This window comes from Bombina bombina, chromosome 2 (genome assembly GCF_027579735.1).
Source record: "Bombina bombina isolate aBomBom1 chromosome 2, aBomBom1.pri, whole genome shotgun sequence".
Taxonomy (NCBI): Eukaryota; Metazoa; Chordata; class Amphibia; order Anura; family Bombinatoridae; genus Bombina; species Bombina bombina.
In genome coordinates, this window is record NC_069500.1 from 358,934,894 (window position 1) to 358,954,830 (window position 19,937).

The 19,937-nt window shown below is 37.8% G+C and overlaps 1 protein-coding gene across 5 annotated transcripts in view; it reads right to left on the reverse strand.

Annotated features, from left to right (window-relative positions):
- The window catches only part of CLIP1 (CAP-Gly domain containing linker protein 1), an 868,764-nt gene that overhangs the window by 136,412 nt on the left and 712,415 nt on the right, over window positions 1-19,937 (reverse strand). For all 5 annotated transcript variants that reach the window (XM_053701760.1, XM_053701761.1, XM_053701758.1 and 2 more), the window contains one exon: window positions 4,029-4,244. In XM_053701760.1, the coding sequence (XP_053557735.1) occupies window positions 4,029-4,244 (216 nt within the window). The remainder of the gene's footprint in view (window positions 1-4,028; window positions 4,245-19,937) is intronic.

Sequence of the window (19,937 nt, forward strand, 5' to 3'; positions counted from 1 at the left end):
TGCACATTTTCTGTTAATCCAATAAACCTAATTTCACTACTGAAATACTACTGTGTCCTTCAGTTATTTGATAGATCAAAATAAAATTGCTGATCCAAACACCCAATTATTTATAAATGAAAATCATGGAAATTGTCAGGGGTGCCTAAACTTTATCATACAACTGTGTATATACAGGTATATATATATATATATATATATATATATATATATATATATATATTATTCACACACAAGTTGCATGTAGCTATCTACTGCAGCATCCACGTTTTTTTAATTCATTATTTTTTTTTTCTTTTTATTGTGGAAGCATAAAAGAACAGAAAAGATGCTTGCATATAACAAATGCAGTACAGCTCTTTATGTTCAAGGCAAAATTTACAAATACGTAATGGCAGTACTATTTCTCCTAAACTCTGCTTTGTAAATTTTGCCTTGAACATAATGAGCTGTACTGCATTTGTTATATGCAAGCACCTTTTCTGTTCTTTTATGCTTCCACAATAAAAAGAAAAAAAAATAATGAATTAAAAAAACGTGGATGCTGCAGTAGATAGCTACATGCAACTTATATATATATATATACCTGTATATACACAGTTGTATGATAAAGTTTAGGCACCCCTGACAATTTCCATGATTTTCATTTATAAATAATTGGGCGTTTGGATCAGCAATTTCATTTTCATCTATCAAATAACTGAAGGACACAGTAGTATTTCAGTAGTGAAATTAGGTTTATTGGATTAACAGAAAATGTGCAATATGCATCAAAATGAAATTAGGTAGGTGCATAAATTTGGGCACCCTTGTAATTTTGTTGATTTGAATACCTGTAACTACCTAGCACTGATGGGGCCTCAAAACAACTTTTAAATGACCTAAAAACAAAGATTGTTCAACATTATGGTATAGGGGAAGGCTACAAAAAGCTATTGCAGAGATTTAAGCTGTCAGTGTCCACTGTGAGGAAATGGAAGACCACAGGCACAGTTCTTGTTAAGGCCAAAAGTAAAATATCGGAGAGGCAAAGGATGGTGAGAACAGTCATAAACAGCCCACAGACCACCTCTAAAGACCTCCAACATCATCTTGCTGCAGATGGTGTCACTGTGCATTGTTCAACAATTCAGTGTATGGGAGAGTGATGCGGAAGAAGCCTTCTCTGCACACACGCGACAAACAGAATCGCTTGAAGTATGCAAAGGCACATTTGGACAAGCCAGCTTCATTTTGGAAGAAGGTGCTGTGGACTGATGAAACAAAGATTGAATTATTTAGTCATAACAAGGAGCGTTATGCATGGCGGCAAAAGAACACAGAGTTCCAAGACAAACACTTGCTACCCACAGTAAAAGTTTGGTGGATGTTCCATCATGCTGTGTGGCCAGTGCCGGTACTGGGAATCTTGTTAAAGTTGAGGGTCCCATGGATTCCACTCAATATCAGCAGATACTTGAGAATAATGTTTAGGAATCAGTCACAAAATTGAAGTTATGCCGGAGTTGGATATTTCAACAAGACAACGACCCAAAACATTGCTCAAAATCTACTCTGGCATTTATGCAGAGGAACAAGTACAATGTTCTGGAATGGCCATCCCAGAGCACAGACCTGAATATTATTGAAAATCTGTGGGGTGATTTGAAGCGGGCTGTCCATGCTCGGTAACCATCAAACCTAATTGAACTGGAGATGTTTTGCAAGGAGAAATGGTCCAAAATACCTTCATCCAGAATCCAGACACTCATTACAGGCTATAGGAAGTGTCTAGAGGCTGTTATTTCTGCTAAAGTAGGCTCTACTAAATATTGATGCAATATTTCTGTTGGAGTGCCCAAATTTATGCACCTGTCTAATTTCCTTTTGATGCATATTGCACATTTTCTGTTAATCCAATAAACCTCATTTCACTACTGAAATATTACTGTGTCCTTCAGTTATTTGATAGATCAAAATGAAACTGCTGATCCAAACACCCAATTATTTATAAATAAAAATCATGGAAATTGTCAGGGGTGCCTAAACTTTTGCATACGACATACGAAATGAAATGCGTACGACCAGAAATATTGTGTTTTTAAAGTGATGGAATAAAAGATTGCTTTTTCTATTTTCAAATATCAGTGGATGTACTCTTTCCTTATTAACCCTTTGGCTGCTAAGCCATTTCCCACCTGGGTGCTAACCTGGTTTTGATTTTTTTTAAATATATATATATATATATATATATATATATTTATTATAATTTTTTTTTTACAGATCCCCAAGACTTATACCATTGGAAAGGTTAGGCGATTACCTTTCCAACTGTGTTTCCTGGGGGTCTGTAGCTGCTTAAATGCCTGAGATACAGGCTTCTAAGCAGCATGGCCCCATCTCCCTATATTTGTCATTGTTAATTTTAAATAAAGTTGCGCTGTGACATCACCACGCAAAACGTCAAGCCCTGGCGATGCCTGTCTCGATACATGCCAGATTGCCAGGGTGGGAGTAGATGGGAGCCCCCAGATTGCCCTCAAGGTGGGCGAGTGCAAGCAGCGGCTCTCAGCCGTCGTCAGCACCTGACTGGGACAATTTGCGACGGCTTAGAGCCGTTGTTAGCACTCAGGGGGTTAAACTTTCAATGTCTCCTGGCTATGATATACATACATATATGTACCTGCTCATAGCCTATGGGCTATGTTAGTGCCTGAGGTACTTACCTGATGTGCACCCACTATGCTGTGCTTACCCAGCTAGAGATACTGTGTCCAGCATAGAGCCCATCCAGTGCTGTGCAAGCAACAATAGAGGATACCTCAGAGGTATACAACAATGACCCAACAGGAGTAGGCTCAAAGACTAGACCCTGCAACAACTGTGGCAGGCTTGTGACTAACTCAAAGGGAGTAACTCTGTACCAAACTACTCCATACTCCCCTCTTTCCTATTCCCAGAACTCTGTGTAGGAAATTAGGTCGCAAATAGGTCTGAGAACCTGGGTCAATAAAGTATCTGAAGCACCTCAATTCTTCACCTTCGGAGGAAAATATAAGACTGAGATGGTCAGGGAAGTGGGAGGGATCCAAATATTTTGTTATGTTCAGTATCTTTGCCTCCTCCTAATCACCAGGAGAAAGAGCACTTTTATTAAACATAACTAAAAGATTACTCCCAAAAAGCGGTCTTTCTTCAATATTGTGTGAACTGAAAATGCAGAAGTGTCCACATGTCCCTGAATGTCATTGAAAAAACACAAAAAGGTCTTGTTGGACAAGTGACAGGTTATGGGTGATGCTTCAACCTTTCAATCTTTGAACAATGTGACACTGGTAATGTATTTCCAAATTCTAAAATAGAGTTCTACTCCTTGAGACTTGATGAACTTTATAAATACTTTGCAAATGAAAACACTAAGTCTCAAATTACCTGGAAAAATGCAAGGTCAATATTCAGAGCAAACTCCATCAAGAGAACCGAAAATACTGTTTCCACTTTAACATATTTTAACAGCATTAAGGCTTTATAACATTTTCTATAACAATGGTTATTGGACTGTCTACACAAACATTTTGGTCTGTTGTGTATGAAACACACATCAACAATTTATAAGTTTCCATTTCATGGAATCACAAAAAAATAAGGAATAAGTTGCATCTTCTTTGCATTCTAAGAGAATGAATAAGTCATACATGGATCACAATTTTGAAGAGTCTGAGATGGCTAGATCTTATATTTAGTGAAATAATTATGTGGATGAGTGGTATCTATATTAAGAAGGATGGTTCTTTATTTTAAATGACAAATGCAGAAAAATGTGCTGGTATTATCTTGATCCATATAACCTGGACCCCAAATTGTGTAGGGTTTAAATTAGAGTAGATTGAATAAATTACATTAAACCTCTAATGTTAATTATGTAAGTTACCTACAAATGTGAGGAATTACCACACACTTTATTGTCTTGAGAACATCCAACAGAAATTTCACACTACTAAAATATGCAGCAAAAATAAACCATAAAATGATAGTCAACAGATTAATACCTTGGCCTTTTCTGCTTGCTGCTTCAGCTCCTCCATTTGTTTTTCCATTTCATTATGCATAGCTTGTGCAGTTCGCCATAGCTCCTCTTTAGCCTGTATATTTTCTTTAGCTTGATTAACTTCTGCTTGGTGCTGAGATGTCATATCGGCAAGTGCTTTTTCATGCATTTTCTGCACGTTTCTACTTTCATTCTCATTCTTTTCAATTACCATTTTCTAAAATAGAATTACAAACCAAGAAAACAAAACAACAGGTTTTAAGATATGACACTGTCTTTGAATAAAACATTATACTACATCTACCCAAAATAACTAAGTTACTAACAGCTGATATTGAGACTTGGCGAATCACTTAGAGACCCCTTAAAGTATTTCTATCATGAATGCATGTAATTTAGCCACATACACGTTAAGTGCTGCAATGTATATTTAGCGTTATCCCCTATGAAAATAACATAGATCTCATTAATTATACCTGTATGGACATATACCCTTAGCTCTTTTGGGGCCCATGGTTTGCTGGGTGTTGCTAATTATATACTTTGGGATACTCTTTATTTTCTCTATATGTATTTAGATGCTAAAATTTCTGGCACTTTATATTTGATGCATGCATCTGGGCCTGTTTCCATGCCTTTGTTTTAGGTTGTAATTATAATGTGTTGTGTTCATAACCTATGGTGTGGAGACTATTGTGCACTATATGTTGAAGTCATTTTTGATATTTATTTTTTGTTTTGTTTAACAAAATCCTTTTTGTATTTTATCATAAAAATAGTACTTGAATCCTGCATGCATACACACACACACACACACATATATATATATATATATATATATATACACACATACACACACACATAAATATATACATATACACACAAACATATACAGTATCTCACAAAAGTGAGTACATCCCTCACATTTTTGTAAATATTTTATTATATATTTTCATGTGACAACACTGAAGAAATGACACTTTGCTACAATGTAAAGTAGTGATTTTACAGCCTGTATAAGTGTAAATTTGCTGTCCCCTCAAAATAACTGTTGGCAACAAAAATGAGCACACCCCTAAGTGAAAATGTCCAAATTGGGCCCAAAGTGTCAATATTTTGTGTGGCCACCATTATTTTCCAGCACTGCCTTAACCCTCTTGGGCATGGAGTTTACCAGAGCTTCACAGGTTGCCACTGGAGTCCTCTTCCACTCCGCCATGACAACATCACAGAGATGCGCTCTCCCACCTTCCGTTTGAGGATGCCCCCCAGATGCTCAATAGGGTTTAGGTCTGGAGACCTACTTGGCCAGTCCATCACCTTTACCCTCAGCTTCTTTAACAAAGGCAATGGTCATCTTGTAGGTGTGTTTGTGGGCGTTATCATGTTTGAATACTGCCCTGCGGCCCAGTCTCTGAAGGGAGGACATCAAACTCTGCTTCAGTATGTCACAGTACATGTTGGCATTCATGGTTCCCTCAATGAACTGTGGCTCCCCAGTGCCGGCAGCACTCATGCAGGCCAAGAACATGACACTCCGATCACCATGATTGACTGTAGGCAAGACACACTTGTCTTTGTACTCCTCACCTGGTTTCCGCCACACACGCTTGACACCATCTGAACCAAATAAGTTTATCTTGGTCTCATCGGACCACAGGACATGGATCCAGTAATCCATGTCCTTAGTCTGCTTGTCTTCAGCAAACTGTTTGCTGGCTTTCTTGTGCATCATCTTTATAAGAGGCTTCCTTCTGGGACAACAGCCATGCAGACCAATTTGATGTAGTGTGGAGCGTATGTTCTGAGCACAGACAGACTGACCCCCCCACCCCTTCAACCTCTGCAGCAATGCTGGCAGCACTCATACGACTATTTCCCAAAGACAACCTCTGGATATGACGCTGAGCACATGCACTCAACTTCTTTGGTCGACCATGGCGAGGCCTGCTCTGAGTGTAACCTGTCCTGTGAAACCGCTGTATGGTCTTGCCCACCATGCTGCAGCTCAGTTTCAGGGTCTTGGCAAACTTCTTATAGCTTAGTCCATCTTTATGTAGAGCAACAATTATTTTTTTCAGATCCTCAGAGTTCTTTGCCATGAGGTGCCATGTTGAACTTCCAGGGACCAGTATAAGAGAGTGTGAGAGCGATAACAACAAATTTAACACACCTGCTCCCCATTCACACCTGAGACCTTGTAACACTAACGAGTCAGATGACACTAGGGAGGGAAAATGGCTAATTGGGCCCAATTTGGACATTTCCACTTAGGGGTGTACTCAATTTTGTTGCCAACGATTTAGACATTAATGGCTGTGTGTTGAGTTATTTTGAGGGGACAGCAAATTTACACTGTTATACAGGCTGTACACTCACTACTTTACATTGTAGCAAAGTGTCATTTCTTCACACACACACACATACATACAGCAGACAGCACTCACTGGACTTAAGAAATGCAAACAATGTTGTTTATTCAGTGACGTTTCGGGGAATGTTTCCCCTTCATCAGACGTCTGATGAAGGGGAAGCATTCCCCGAAACGTCACTGAATAAACAACATTATTTGCATTTCTTAAGTCCAGTGAGTGTTGTCTTCTGTATCTTATCTTCATTCAGCACCCTGGCATTTAAAGATTGTTTGTAAGAGTGCACCATTCTCGTTCATTCTCTCTCGTTCTCTCTATCTCTACATATATATATAAATATATACACATATATGAAAGTGATGCAGTGATCAAGTGCGGGTCTCGGACGAAACATGTCTGCGTGAGGTCTGAACGCTGAAATTGTGTTTATGTCAAATTTTAGTGCTTCTTATAGCTGCTTCTTGCTGTCATGTTTTTACCCTTGTTCTAATAAATTATACTTTTTTTATCTTAAACATTGGAGCACTTATTTGCGCTATTGGCGCCCACCTACCTTGGATTTATATATATATATATATATATATATATATATATATATATATATATATATATATACACACACACACACACAAAATGTATACATAAAGAAAGCAGGAGCGCTGTAGCTAAAGGTGGATAGGACTAAATAGTGAAATACAAATAAGTGAGCCAAACTAAAATTAATATGTGGATCACACTAGTAAATAAATAAAAATGTGCAAAAGTAGATAATAATGGCTATGCCAAGATTTAATAGTGATACAATATAATGCAATATAATAAAACAAACAGTAATATGGACTAAAAATGGACGTCTCCGTTTATAAAAATGGGGAGGAGGTTGCCACTACATATAAATCGAGTGTAAAACAGTCAAATACTTGAGATTGTGCAAATGGCAAATCCGGATAGGTACTAATATAACCTCCTTAAATTCTGGTAACAGTCTTAACCGCGGGTAGTGTGTAGTTCAGATGCCTCCGTGAAAACTTACAGCCGTGGCCGGATAACGTCACCTTTATGGGCGCTGTCCCAAAGAGGCAATCTGATTGGTCTTTTTACGATCCTCTGGAAAGAAAGAGCAATGTAGCCGCCAGACTCCACACAACAAAGTAGGCGCTCATCAGTGCCTAATAGCACGCAGGGTACTTGTTGAGGACGGTATATTGAAGGTGCAAATAACAATCTTGGTTCAAAGTGGCTCCGCTGTAGATTAGGTCAGTGACCTTGCTGTAAATCGGGTCAGTGGTCTCAGTGCACAAATGGATTCCGGTACACTGATCAGTAGTGCTGACAAGTGCTGACTTGTTAGGTATTCCTTAGATCTTTCCAACAAAGTCTCACAAACGCCACAGTTCCAGCAAAGTGGTGTACACAATGTAGCTCAAACTACATAGAAACATAGGTACTGTCTATAGGTTGGAACTTCACATCAACGCGTTTCTCCCTATACAGGGCTTTCTCAAGATCTAGGAAGATCTAAGAATAGGGAGAAACACGTTGATGTGAAGTTCCAACCTATAGACAGTACCTATCTTTCTATGTAGTTTGAGCTACATTGTGTACACCACTTTGCTGGAACTGTGGCGTTTGTGAGACTTTGTTGGAAAGATCTAAGGAATACCTCAACAAGTACCCTGCGTGCTATTAGGCACTGATGAGCGGCTACTTTGTTGTGTGGAGTCTGGCGGCTACATTGCTCTTTCTTTCCAGAGGATCGTAAAAAGACCAATCAGATTGCCTCTTTGGGACAGCGCCCATAAAGGTGGCGTCATCCGGCCACGGCTGTAAGTTTTGATGGAGGCACCTGAACTACACACTGCCCGCGGGTAAGACTGTTACCAGAATTTAACGAGGTTATATTAGTACCTATCCGGATTTGCCATTTGCACAATCTCAAGTATTTGACTGTTTTACACTCGATTTTTATGTGGTGGCAACCTCCTCCCCCATTTTTATAAACGGAGACGTCCGTTTTTAGCCCATATTACGGTTTGTTTTATTATATTGCATTATATTGTATCACTATTAAATCTTGGCATAGCCATTATTATCTACTTTTACACATTTGTATTTATTAACTACTAGTGTGATCCACATATTAATTTTAGTTTGGCTCACTTATTTGTATTTCACTATTTAGTCCTATCCACCTTTAGCTACAGTGCTACTGCTTTCTTTATGTATACATTTAGTGCCTAGCCTATGTAAGGGACTCGTAGGTTTAACAGGAGTTTGGTGGTCACACCCTGCACTCATTTATATATTCTTTCTTTTATATATATTTATATATATATATATATATATATATATACACACACACATACATCTGTATATATATATATATATATATATATATATATATATATATATATATATATACACACACACACACACACACAATCAAATACGGTAAGTTCAGCACCTATATTATTGCATTTTCCAAGAGTAAAGAAGCTTTTTCCTTTAGGCAATATTTCCAAAGTGCACGCACACCAACCTCTACATGCATTTATATATGAGAGGTTGGCAGGCCTCTACGTGATTAAGGGTCTACATGACTCGAAACGTTGCTGTTTTTATCCTTATGTTACTTAAATAAAGAAAGGAATCTTTTAAAGAAAAACCAGTGCTGACGCTATCTTCTGTGTTTTTTGTGTTTCAAAATATAAAACACACATAGAAAAAGCTGGCCAGCTCACAATAGTTGCTTACGATGCAAAAATGGTAACCTTTAATAAAGTTAGTACAGGGTTATTTAGCAACACCCCAAACCAGTGGGTAGCCCTGTGGTTACACAGGAATCTGCTACCATGGATATTTGAAGGGGATCCATGCAAAATAACTAGAAAACAGCAGGATAGTATTGGCAACACCTCTCTCAGAGGATAACCCAAACTGATTGGAAATTTGTTATCATGAGAAAAATACCTGAGGATCTATGCCTAATACTTCTAAGTATGGAAAGAAAATACGTGTAAAGTGTCTGTAACATGTAAGGCTTATTTTACACATTTGTTTTAATAAACAACACCCTTACCAGAGGGTAGCACCAATATAATAAAAGGTTTCAGCTACCATAGTAAAACATATGAGGGATCTATGTTTATAAAATACTACTAGCGTAATCACAGCAAATATGAACCATTAGCGTAAAATATAACCAGCAGGCAAAAGATGGACATATTAAAAAGTTACTTGTGTTTCATTGCAACATGTGTTAAAACTGTTGCAAACAGGGTTCACTCTGTTACTTGGTTTCCCAAGGGATATGTTCCATTTAGAAAATTAGACTCGATAGTCCAAGAATACTTATCAAGTGACTCCTGGGTAGTTGGTTTATTCTCCGTTATGTCCTTATACCGTAGCCTGGTCCGGATACAAAACTTGCTTCTTATAGCGGTTCCAAAGCTGTATTTACAACTTGCATGATTCCAAGGCTGTGTTTGCCATTTGCATCGAGCAAACAAATTGAGGCTTGATTCCCAGCTGTGCAAAAGTGACGTCAATGGGGCTTCCTCAGTCCCATACTTGTTCTATTTAAACTCAGCCCTTCTCCTGGATTGGTGAAAATATTTTTAGCGATAATTAGCACAACATATGTTTGTATGCTGTACACAATAAAAGAAAAACCAAACAAAATAAACCAAAATCTAGTGTCTCAAAAACACATTTGCTTAGTGATTTCAATCAACTCCAAAATTATATTCACAACAGTTGTCACAAATTTATACAGACAGTATTTGCACTTAGTTATGATATTAAGCTTTATTAAAACTATTTTATTCCACCTCCAGCATGGCGGATGCAGCACGAGACGAACATCGGGAAAAACTACATATTACCACAGACCCCCAATATATTAGCTATTGGAACTATGTTATCCATAATGGAAATGTACATTTAAAGATTGTTATTACTTATTAATAGTAATGTTGGTACTAGGGTATAAAGGAGTTGTAGAAGTTTAATATTATATACAATACTATAGGAAAAGAGAGCATGAAGAGAGCGACATCCAATTTTTTATTCATTCAATCCTTAGGATTTTAAATGATTTTAGATATTAACCCCTTAACGACCGAGGACGTGCAGGGTACGTCCTCAGAAAAAAGGCAGTTAATGCCTGAGAACGTACCCTGCACGTCCTCGGTTTGGAAAGCAGCTGGAAGCGATCCAGATCACTTCCAGCTGCTTTCCGGTTATTGCAGGATGCCTCGATATCGAGGCATCCTGCAATAACAATTTTTGCCCCTCCGGTGCAGAGAGAGCCACTCTGTGGCCCTCTCTGCACCGGACATCGATGGCCGCATTCGTTGGTGGGTGGGAGCGTAAATGGGAGGTGGGTGGGCGGCCATCGATGGCTTCTTAGTCAGAGAGGGGGGCGGGATCGCCGGGGGCGCGCACAGGCGCGCGCGCGCGTGCACAGGGGGCGGCGGGAGGGCGCGTACACGGGGAGGGAGCGGGTGGGAACCGCTTACACTACAGAAACTTGTACATATTTTTGTACAATATAATAAAAATAAAACGTAATGGAAGGGATCTGGGAGGGGGTGGGGGATTGATCGGGGGGGGGGGGGGGGGGGGAACTACACTACAGAAAAAACTGAAATAAATGAAAAAAAAACATTTTTATATGCAAACTGGGTACTGGCAGACAGCTGCCAGTACCCAAGATGGCCCCCAATAAGGCAGTGGGGGGGGGGGGGGTAGAGAGCTGTTTTGGGGGGGATCAGAGAGGTTGGGGGCTAAGGGGGGATCCTACATAGCAGCATATGTAAATATGCTTAAAAAAAAAAAAAGTAAAAAAAAAAAACCTTTTATTTTAGTACTGGCAGACTTTCTGCCAGTACTTAAGATGGCGGGGACAATTGTGGGGTGGGGGAGGGAAGAGAGCTCTATGGGAGGGATCAGGGGGTCTGATGTGTCAGGTGGGAAGCTGATCTCTACACTAAAGCTAAAATTAACCCTGCAAGCTCCCTACAAGCTACCTAATTAACCCCTTCACTGCTGGGCATAATTCACGTTTTGTGCGCAGTGGCATTTAGCGGCCTTTTAATTACCAAAAAGCAACACCAAAGCCATATATGTCTGCTATTTCTGAACAAAGGGGATCCCAGAGAATCATTTACAACCATTTGTACCATAATTGCACAAGTTGTTTCTAAATAATTTCAGTGAGAAACCTAAAGTTTGTGAAAAAGTTGACTATTTTTTTTAATTTAATCGTATTTGGCGGTGAAATGGTGGCCTGAAATATACCAAAATGGGCCTAGATCAATACTTGGGGTTGTCTACTACACTACACTAAAGCTAAAATTAACCCTACAAGCTCCCTACAAGTTCCCTAATTAACCCCTGCACTGCTGAGCATAATACACTTGCGGTGTGCAGCAGCATTTAGCGGACTTCTAATTACTTAAAAACAACGCCAAAGCGATATATGTCTGCTATTTCTGAACAAAGGGGATCCCAGAGAAGCATTTACAACCATTTGTGCCATAATTGCACAAAATGTTTGTTAATGATTTCAGTGAGAAACCTAAAATTTGGAAAAATTTTACTTTTTTTTTTTATTTGATCGCATTTGGCGGTGAAATGGTGGCATGAAATATACCAAAATGGGCCTAGATCAATACTTTGGGATGTCTTCTAAAAAAATATATATACATGTCAAGGGATATTCAGGGATTCCTGAAAGATATCAGTGTTCCAATGTAACTAGCGCTAATTTTGAAAAAAAGTGGTTTGGAAATAAAGTGCTACTTATATTTATGGCCCTATAACTTGCAAAAAAAGCAAAGAACATGTAAACATTGGGTATTTATAAACTCTGGACAAAATTTAGAAACTATTTAGCATGGGTGTTTTTTGGTGGTTGTAGATGTGTAACAGATTTTGGGGGTCAAAGTTAGAAAAAGTGTGTTTTTTTCCATTTTTTCCTCATATTTTATAATTTTTTTTATAGTAAATTATAAGATATGATGAAAATAATGGTATCTTTAGAAAGTCCATTTAATGGCGAGAAAAACGGTATATAATATGTGTGGGTACAGTAAATGAGTAAGAGGGAAATTACAGCTAAACACAAAGACCGCAAAAATGTAAAAATAGCCTTGGTCCCAAACGGACAGAAAATGGAAAAGTGCTGTGGTCATTAAGGGGTTAAAGAAAATATTAAAGAAAAGGGGCAAAATCAAATTTTTCGTTCAATCCTTTTGGTGACAGAGTTTTTAGTCTGTATATCCAAGCCACTTCTTTTCTAAGAAGTAGATTGTCTATATCACCACCTCTACCATGAAGAGAGCATTTCTCAATGCCTATTACTTTAAGGTCATCCACAGAGCAATTATGGCATAGTTTAAAATGTAGGGCTATATTACTATTAATAGTTCCTTCCTTTGCGTTAGCAATATCATTACGATGTTCTGTAATTCTGTCTTTCAAAATTCTCTTAGTTTTCCCTGTGTAATATAAAGGGCACGGGCAATACAATAGATATATTACATTATCAGATTTACAATTTCTAAATTGTCTGATTTCATATATTTTGTCACCAGTACCAAATTGTCTGGTTTTGACAACAAATTTGCAAAATACGCAATTACCACATTGAAAACAACCTTGTAAATGTTGTCGTTTTTCTAACCAATTCTGTGCTTTTGGATTGCGTGAAAAATCACTTTTTACTAATCTATCTTTTAGGTTGGGAGCCCTACGTGCTACTAAAGATGGAAAGTCACCTACAACACTTTTAATATTTTCATCTGAGAGTAGAAATTGCCATTTACTTTTTAAGATCTGACGGACTTGGTTCCAATGTCCATTATATTCTGTAATGAACCTTACTCTATTGTCTGTTTTTTTCTCCTTTTTCTCCCACAACAGGGAATCTCTATCAATCTTAAGTGCCTGATTCATTGCATATTTTACATTACGGTTAGAATATCCTCTTGCTTTAAACCGGTTTGCCATTTCTTTTGTATGTGTTTTATATTTAGCCTTACTGGAGCAGTTCCTCCGGAGTCTGAGGAACTGCCCAGTAGGTATTCCTCTAATAAGGGACGGTGGGTGATGACTAGATGCCTGCAACAATGTATTTGTTGCAGTGGTATTTCTGTAGATTTCTGTGGTAAGTTTATTCCCTTCTTTTCTGATTATAATATCTAAAAAAGGTAATTTTGCTGCACTATATTCATAAGTAAGGAATATATTTAACTTGTTGTTATTCAATTTAGAGACAAATTCTTTTAAAATTGCCACAGAACCTTTCCACAGTATAAATATGTCGTCCACATATCGACGCCACATTAGTACTGAGGAATTTATTAATTCATTAAATTCCTCAAAAACGACAAGAAGCTCCCATAAGCCTAAATAAAGGCATGCATATGAGAGGGCACAAGTTGCCCCCATCGCTGTACCTCTAATTTGTCTGTAGAACTTATTGTCGAATTTGAAAACATTTTCAAAAATAAATTTTAACAGATCAATTACAAATTTGCTGTGTTTCTCAAACTGAATGCCTCTAGATTCAAGAAAATGTTGGGCTGCTTCAATTCCTAAAGAATGAGGGATGGAGGAATAGAGAGCTTCCACATCCAGGGACACTAATAGAGTGTCCTCCTCCACTTCTATCCCATCAAGTTGTCTTAACAGGTCAGTGGTATTTAATACAAACGTGGGCAAGGAAGAAACAAAAGGTTTAAGGTAGTTGTCCACATAGTTACCAATATGTTCAGTGACACTACCGATCCCCGAAATTATAGGACATCCAGGGGGGTCCTGCATATTTTTATGTAATTTGGGGATACAGTAAAAAACCGGTATTTTATGGAATTTTACATACAGATAATCACATTCTTTTTTACTAATAACACCATCCTTTCTTGCTTTATTAAGTATATGTAATAATTCGCCTTGTATTTTGTTAATAGGATTCTCTTGCACTAGTTCATATTGATCTTTATTGTTTAGTTGTCGTTTAACCTCCAAAGCATAATTTATCTCATTCATGATAACTAAATTACTGCCCTTATCAGCCTGCTTTATGATGATACCAGGGGTATTCATATGTTCTTGTAAGGCAATTCTTTCCTGCCTAGATAAGTTGTCATCAATTATTTTATTGATTGGTAGTTTCTCAATTTCTTTTTCAACCTCTTTGACAAAAAGATTGACTGCTGGTACTAATGATAGAGGTGGCATAATATGTAGTTTTTCCCGATGTTCGTCTTGTGCTGCATCAGCCATGCTGGAGGTGGAATAAAATAGTTTTAATAAAGCTTAATATCATAACTAAGTGCAAATACTGTCTGTACAAATTTGTGACAAGTGTTGTGAATATAATTTTGGAGTTGATTGAAATCTCTAAGCAAGTGTGTTGAGACACTAGATTTTGGTTTATTTTGTTTGGTTTTTCTTTTATTGTGTACAGCATACAAACATATGTTGTGCTAATTATCGCTAAAAATATTTTCACCAATCCAGGAGAAGGGCTGAGTTTAAATAGAACAAGTATGGGACTTTGAATCATACGCCCTGAGGAAGCCCCATTGACGTCTAAGTCACGTGGGGGGTGAAAGGGCCGTTGGCGTGGAACGTCACTTTTGCACAGCTGGGAATCAAGCATCAATTTGTTTGCTCGATGCAAATGGCAAACACAGCCTTGGAATCATGCAAGTTGTAAATACAGCTTTGGAACCGCTATAAGAAGCAAGTTTTGTATCCGGACCAGGCTACAGTATAAGGACATAACGGAGAATAAACCGACTACCCAGGAGTCACTTGATAAGTATTCTTGGACTATCGAGTCTAATTTTCTAAATGGAACATATCCCTTGGGAAACCAAGTAACAGAGTGAACCCTGTTTGCAACACATGTTGCAATGAAACACAAGTAACTTTTTAATATGTCCATCTTTTGCCTGCTGGTTATATAACTGTTGTGAGCTGGCCAGCTTTTTCTATGTGTTTTTTGTATTTTGAAACACTTGATATTTATTTGCACTTGTAATAAAATTTATTTATTAATTATTTATGTGTGGTTTGATTTAGGGGACCCAGCCGCCGACCAGCTTGCGCTGGGGAGGGGAGCACCGATCTCAATATATATAATTATTTGGGACTCTGTCCATATTTCTTATTAAAGAGTTATTTTTTCAGGAGTGCTGAAATCCCTGTCTTTCTTTGGAGAAGACACTACTGTGTCCTCTTCGTGTTTCTCTCTTTTGGAATAGTGAATATATATATATATATATATATATATATATATATATATATATATATATATATATATATATATATATACATACACACATACATACATATATACACACACAAACACACACACACACCAGAAAAAGTGCTGGGAGAGGATTACTGGTACCTTCCTGTTTAAACAGGACAGGGAACTTTTACAGTAAAATATTTGTTTGAAGATCTAGGTCGGAAATTTAGCCATTCCTGGATCAGGTGCAGACCCCCAAAAGCAATTATAACTTCAAAACTAGTTAGAAAAGAGAAAGTGCCACAGTAGAGCTATATGATATACTGTGTAAAGATGGGGGATTTCAGCACTCAATAGAACTTCATTTTACCCAGTTAGGTGTTTGACCGGAAGCCGTCAAGAGACATATACATGGATGCACATAAGTTCAGATAGCACGACAAATTTATTTACAAAGTAACAAACATACTGAAAAGACATTTGCAACAATGTAGCGACATTGTATCAATTCCTATAAAGCAGAGAGAAATATAGCCATTAACCAAGCAGATTTACTTATGATCATATATACGACCTGTTTTATAGTCCTCCTTATGGTTTACAGATAAGAGAAAACCCATAGGTTCGTAAAGAGTCTCTTTCTGCCTGGGCCCAGGTTCCAGATGAAGAAAAGCGTGTTAAAGGGAAATTTTTCCAAAGCTCTTTCTTTGCTTTTAATCAAGGTCTTTGTGACAGGACTTCTATGCTAGAACTCCGAGGTAAGAACGTCCTCTCTAGCTAGCATGGATATACGATACTGTGTTGCAAACCAGATACCGTTGTTGCTTATGACCCAAGACAAATGCAGCTTTCCAGGAAGCTGCGGTAAGTAGCGGTCCGAGTATCTGCATCAATACACTCCTCCGGATTTCTGTGGTTTAGTACAGTCCGGGTGTCTTTATTAGTGCTCACCTCCGGATCCACCTTGTATCCGCAATTGAAAACTTCAGTCACTGGTTCGGGTATGGGTAATGAAGTTACGTGCAGAGTCGGGACAGGTACTTCCGACGTCAAACTGCTTTCTGCCTCCACTTCAAAGTCATATCACCTTTGCTCGTAGGGATCTTGACTGCATCGGATAGCAGGTATTAGCCTTCATAGAAATCATCCGAACTTGAGTAGACTGTGAGTAGGTGTCTGTCGACGCGCGTTTCGCCCCACAATGCTCAGTGAAAGTAGGGCTTCATCGTAAATATTTATGATTGGTTTTAAACAAACAAGCCTCCAGAGAGACTGACCAATTGTTAGGAGAGAAGAATTTGATACAAATGTATCCAAACATAATAAACAGAACTCATGTGCTCCGCCATATAAATATTGCCATCTTTTACAACACTAGGTTAAACAGAGTAAAAAGAACACAGATAGAGCAGTCATTTATAACGGAAGGTATTAGTTGCTATCTGATATATAGTATTTATTGATTCAAAGGATTTTTCCTAACAAGAAACATATTTTTCCTTTTTAGTGAAAAGCTGATTAGACACACCCTTAAAGTAAGGAAAATGAATAGGGATGACCTCCTATATTCGAAAAAAGAGAAAAAAGTTGAAAGTAACTTAAGGTTTATTACAACCTATAATTGCCAGTGGCATAGTATCAGATGTATATTGGCACAAAAATAGCATATCCTAACTTTAGATGAAAAAATAGTAGATAAGGTAGGACAATACCCACTGATGACAGCTAAAAAATCACCAAATCTCAAAGACAAACTAGTCAAAAGTAGATTTGTCAGATCACAGATTGAAACCACCTGGTTAAATAAACACCAACAGGTTAAAGGCACTTATCCCTGTGGACACTGTGTCTACTGCCCATATATCCTAAAAAGCAAAACATTCTGTACTCACACAGGTAAGAGTTTTGACATAAGACACTTTGCAAATTGTAACACAGTAGGGGTTGTCTATCTCTTACAGTGCTCCTGCCCTCTGTTCTATGTTGGAAAAACAAAAAGAATGTTCAAGGACAGAGTGCAGGAGCACAGGGATGACATTCTCTATGAAAGGGATACGAGTGTAGCTCGTCATTTTAAGGAGGTACATAAAAGTAGCACTGTATCCTCAAAATTTATAGCAATTGATATAGGGATTACAAATGGAAGAGGTGTGGATGAAGATAAATGCCTACTTAAAAAAGAAGCCAGGTGGACATATACATTAAAAACATTGACTCCTAATGGCCTAAATGAAAGAATAGAATATGCCTCTTTTCTGGGCTAATTGTCATAACTAAGGATAATTAAATTGAAAAACTAAAAAGGAAAAATATGTTTCTTGTTAGGAAAAATCCTTTGAATCAATAAATACTATATATCAGATAGCAACTAATACCTTCCGTTATAAATGACTGCTCTATATGTGTTTTTTTTTCTCTGTTTAACCTAGTGTTGTCAAAGATGGCGATATTTATATGGCGGAGCACATGAGTTCTGTTTATTCGCGGCAGGTTTGGATACATTTGTATCAAATTCTACTCTCCTAACAATTGGTCAGTCTCTCTGGAGGCTTGTATGTTTAAAACCAATCGTAAATGTTTATTTACTGAGATTGAACACACCCCCTTGAGAAGAATCCAATAATAGGTAGGAGACACAGGTGTCAGGTAGTTCTGATGAGGCCCTAGCTTTCGCTGAGCATTGTGGGGCGAAGCGCGCGTTGACAGACACCTACTCACAGTCTACTCAAGTTCGGATGATTTCTATGAAGGCTAATACCTGCTATCCGATGCAGTCAAGATTCCTACGAGCAAAGGTGATATGACTTTGAAGTGGAGGCAGAAAGCAGTTTGATGTCGGAAGTACCTGTCCCGACTCTGCACGTAACTTCATTACCCATACCCGAACCAGTGACTGAAGTTTTCAATTGCGGATACAAGGTGGATCCGGAGGTGAGCACTAATACAGACACCCGGACTGTACTAAACCACAGAAATCCGGAGGAGTGTATTGATGCAGATACTCGGACCGCTACTTACCGCAGCTTCCTGGAAAGCTGCATTTGTCTTGGGTCATAAGCAACAACGGTATCTGGTTTGCAACACAGTATCGTATATCCATGCTAGCTAGAGAGGACGTTCTTACCTCAGAGTTCTAGCATAGAAGTCCTGTCACAAAGACCTTGATTAAAAGCAAAGAGCTTTGGAAAAATTTCCCTTTAACACGCTTTTCTCCATCTGGAACCTGGGCCCAGGCAGAAACGGACTCTTTACGAACCTATGGGTTTTCTCTTATCTGTAAACCATAAGGAGGACTATAAAACAGGTCGCATATATGATCATAAGTAAATCTGCTTGGTTAATGGCTATATTTCTCTCTGCTTTATAGGAATTGATACAATGTCGCTACATTGTTGCTGTCTTAGTAATATATTACTATTGATAATCTGTTCTAATATCCCACTGCAGTGGTAGTAATATATTTTCTCCAGTACCTAGACAATTTGCAAATGTCTTTTCAGTAGGTTTCTTACTTTGTAAATAAATTTGTCGTGCTATCTGAACTTATGTGCATCCGTGTATATGTCTCTTGACGGCTTCCGGTCAAACACCTAACTGGGTAAAATGAAGTTATATTGAGTGCTGAAATCCCCCATCTTTACACAGTATCTCATATAGCTCTACTGTGGCACTTTCTCTTTTCTAACTAGTTTTGAAGTTATATATATATATATATATATATATATATATACATACACACACACACACAGTATATATATATATATATATATATATATATATATATATATATATATATATATATATATATACACACACACACACACAGCACTCACTGGACTTGAGTAATGCAAACAATATTGTTTATTCAGTGATGTTTCGGGGAAAGTTTCCCCTCCATCAGAAGTCTGATGAAGGAGAAGCATTCCCCGAAACGTCACTGAATAAACAACAGCACCCTGGCATTTAAAGACTTTGTGAGAGTGCACCGTTCTCATTCGTTCTCTCTCTCTACATATATATATATATATATATATATATATATATATATATATATATATATATATATATATATATAAGAAGAAAATGATGTCAGATGCGCCTATATAAAAATTGTGATCACTGTTAACAAAATAGTGTTGGCAATATATATATATACCAAATGCCTAATTAGCAAAAAATCAATAATAGTATAAATGTTGATATGTAGTAACACACAACCAAAATGTGATATAACCCACAGTGCTGAAGAAAAAATAAAAGTATTATAACA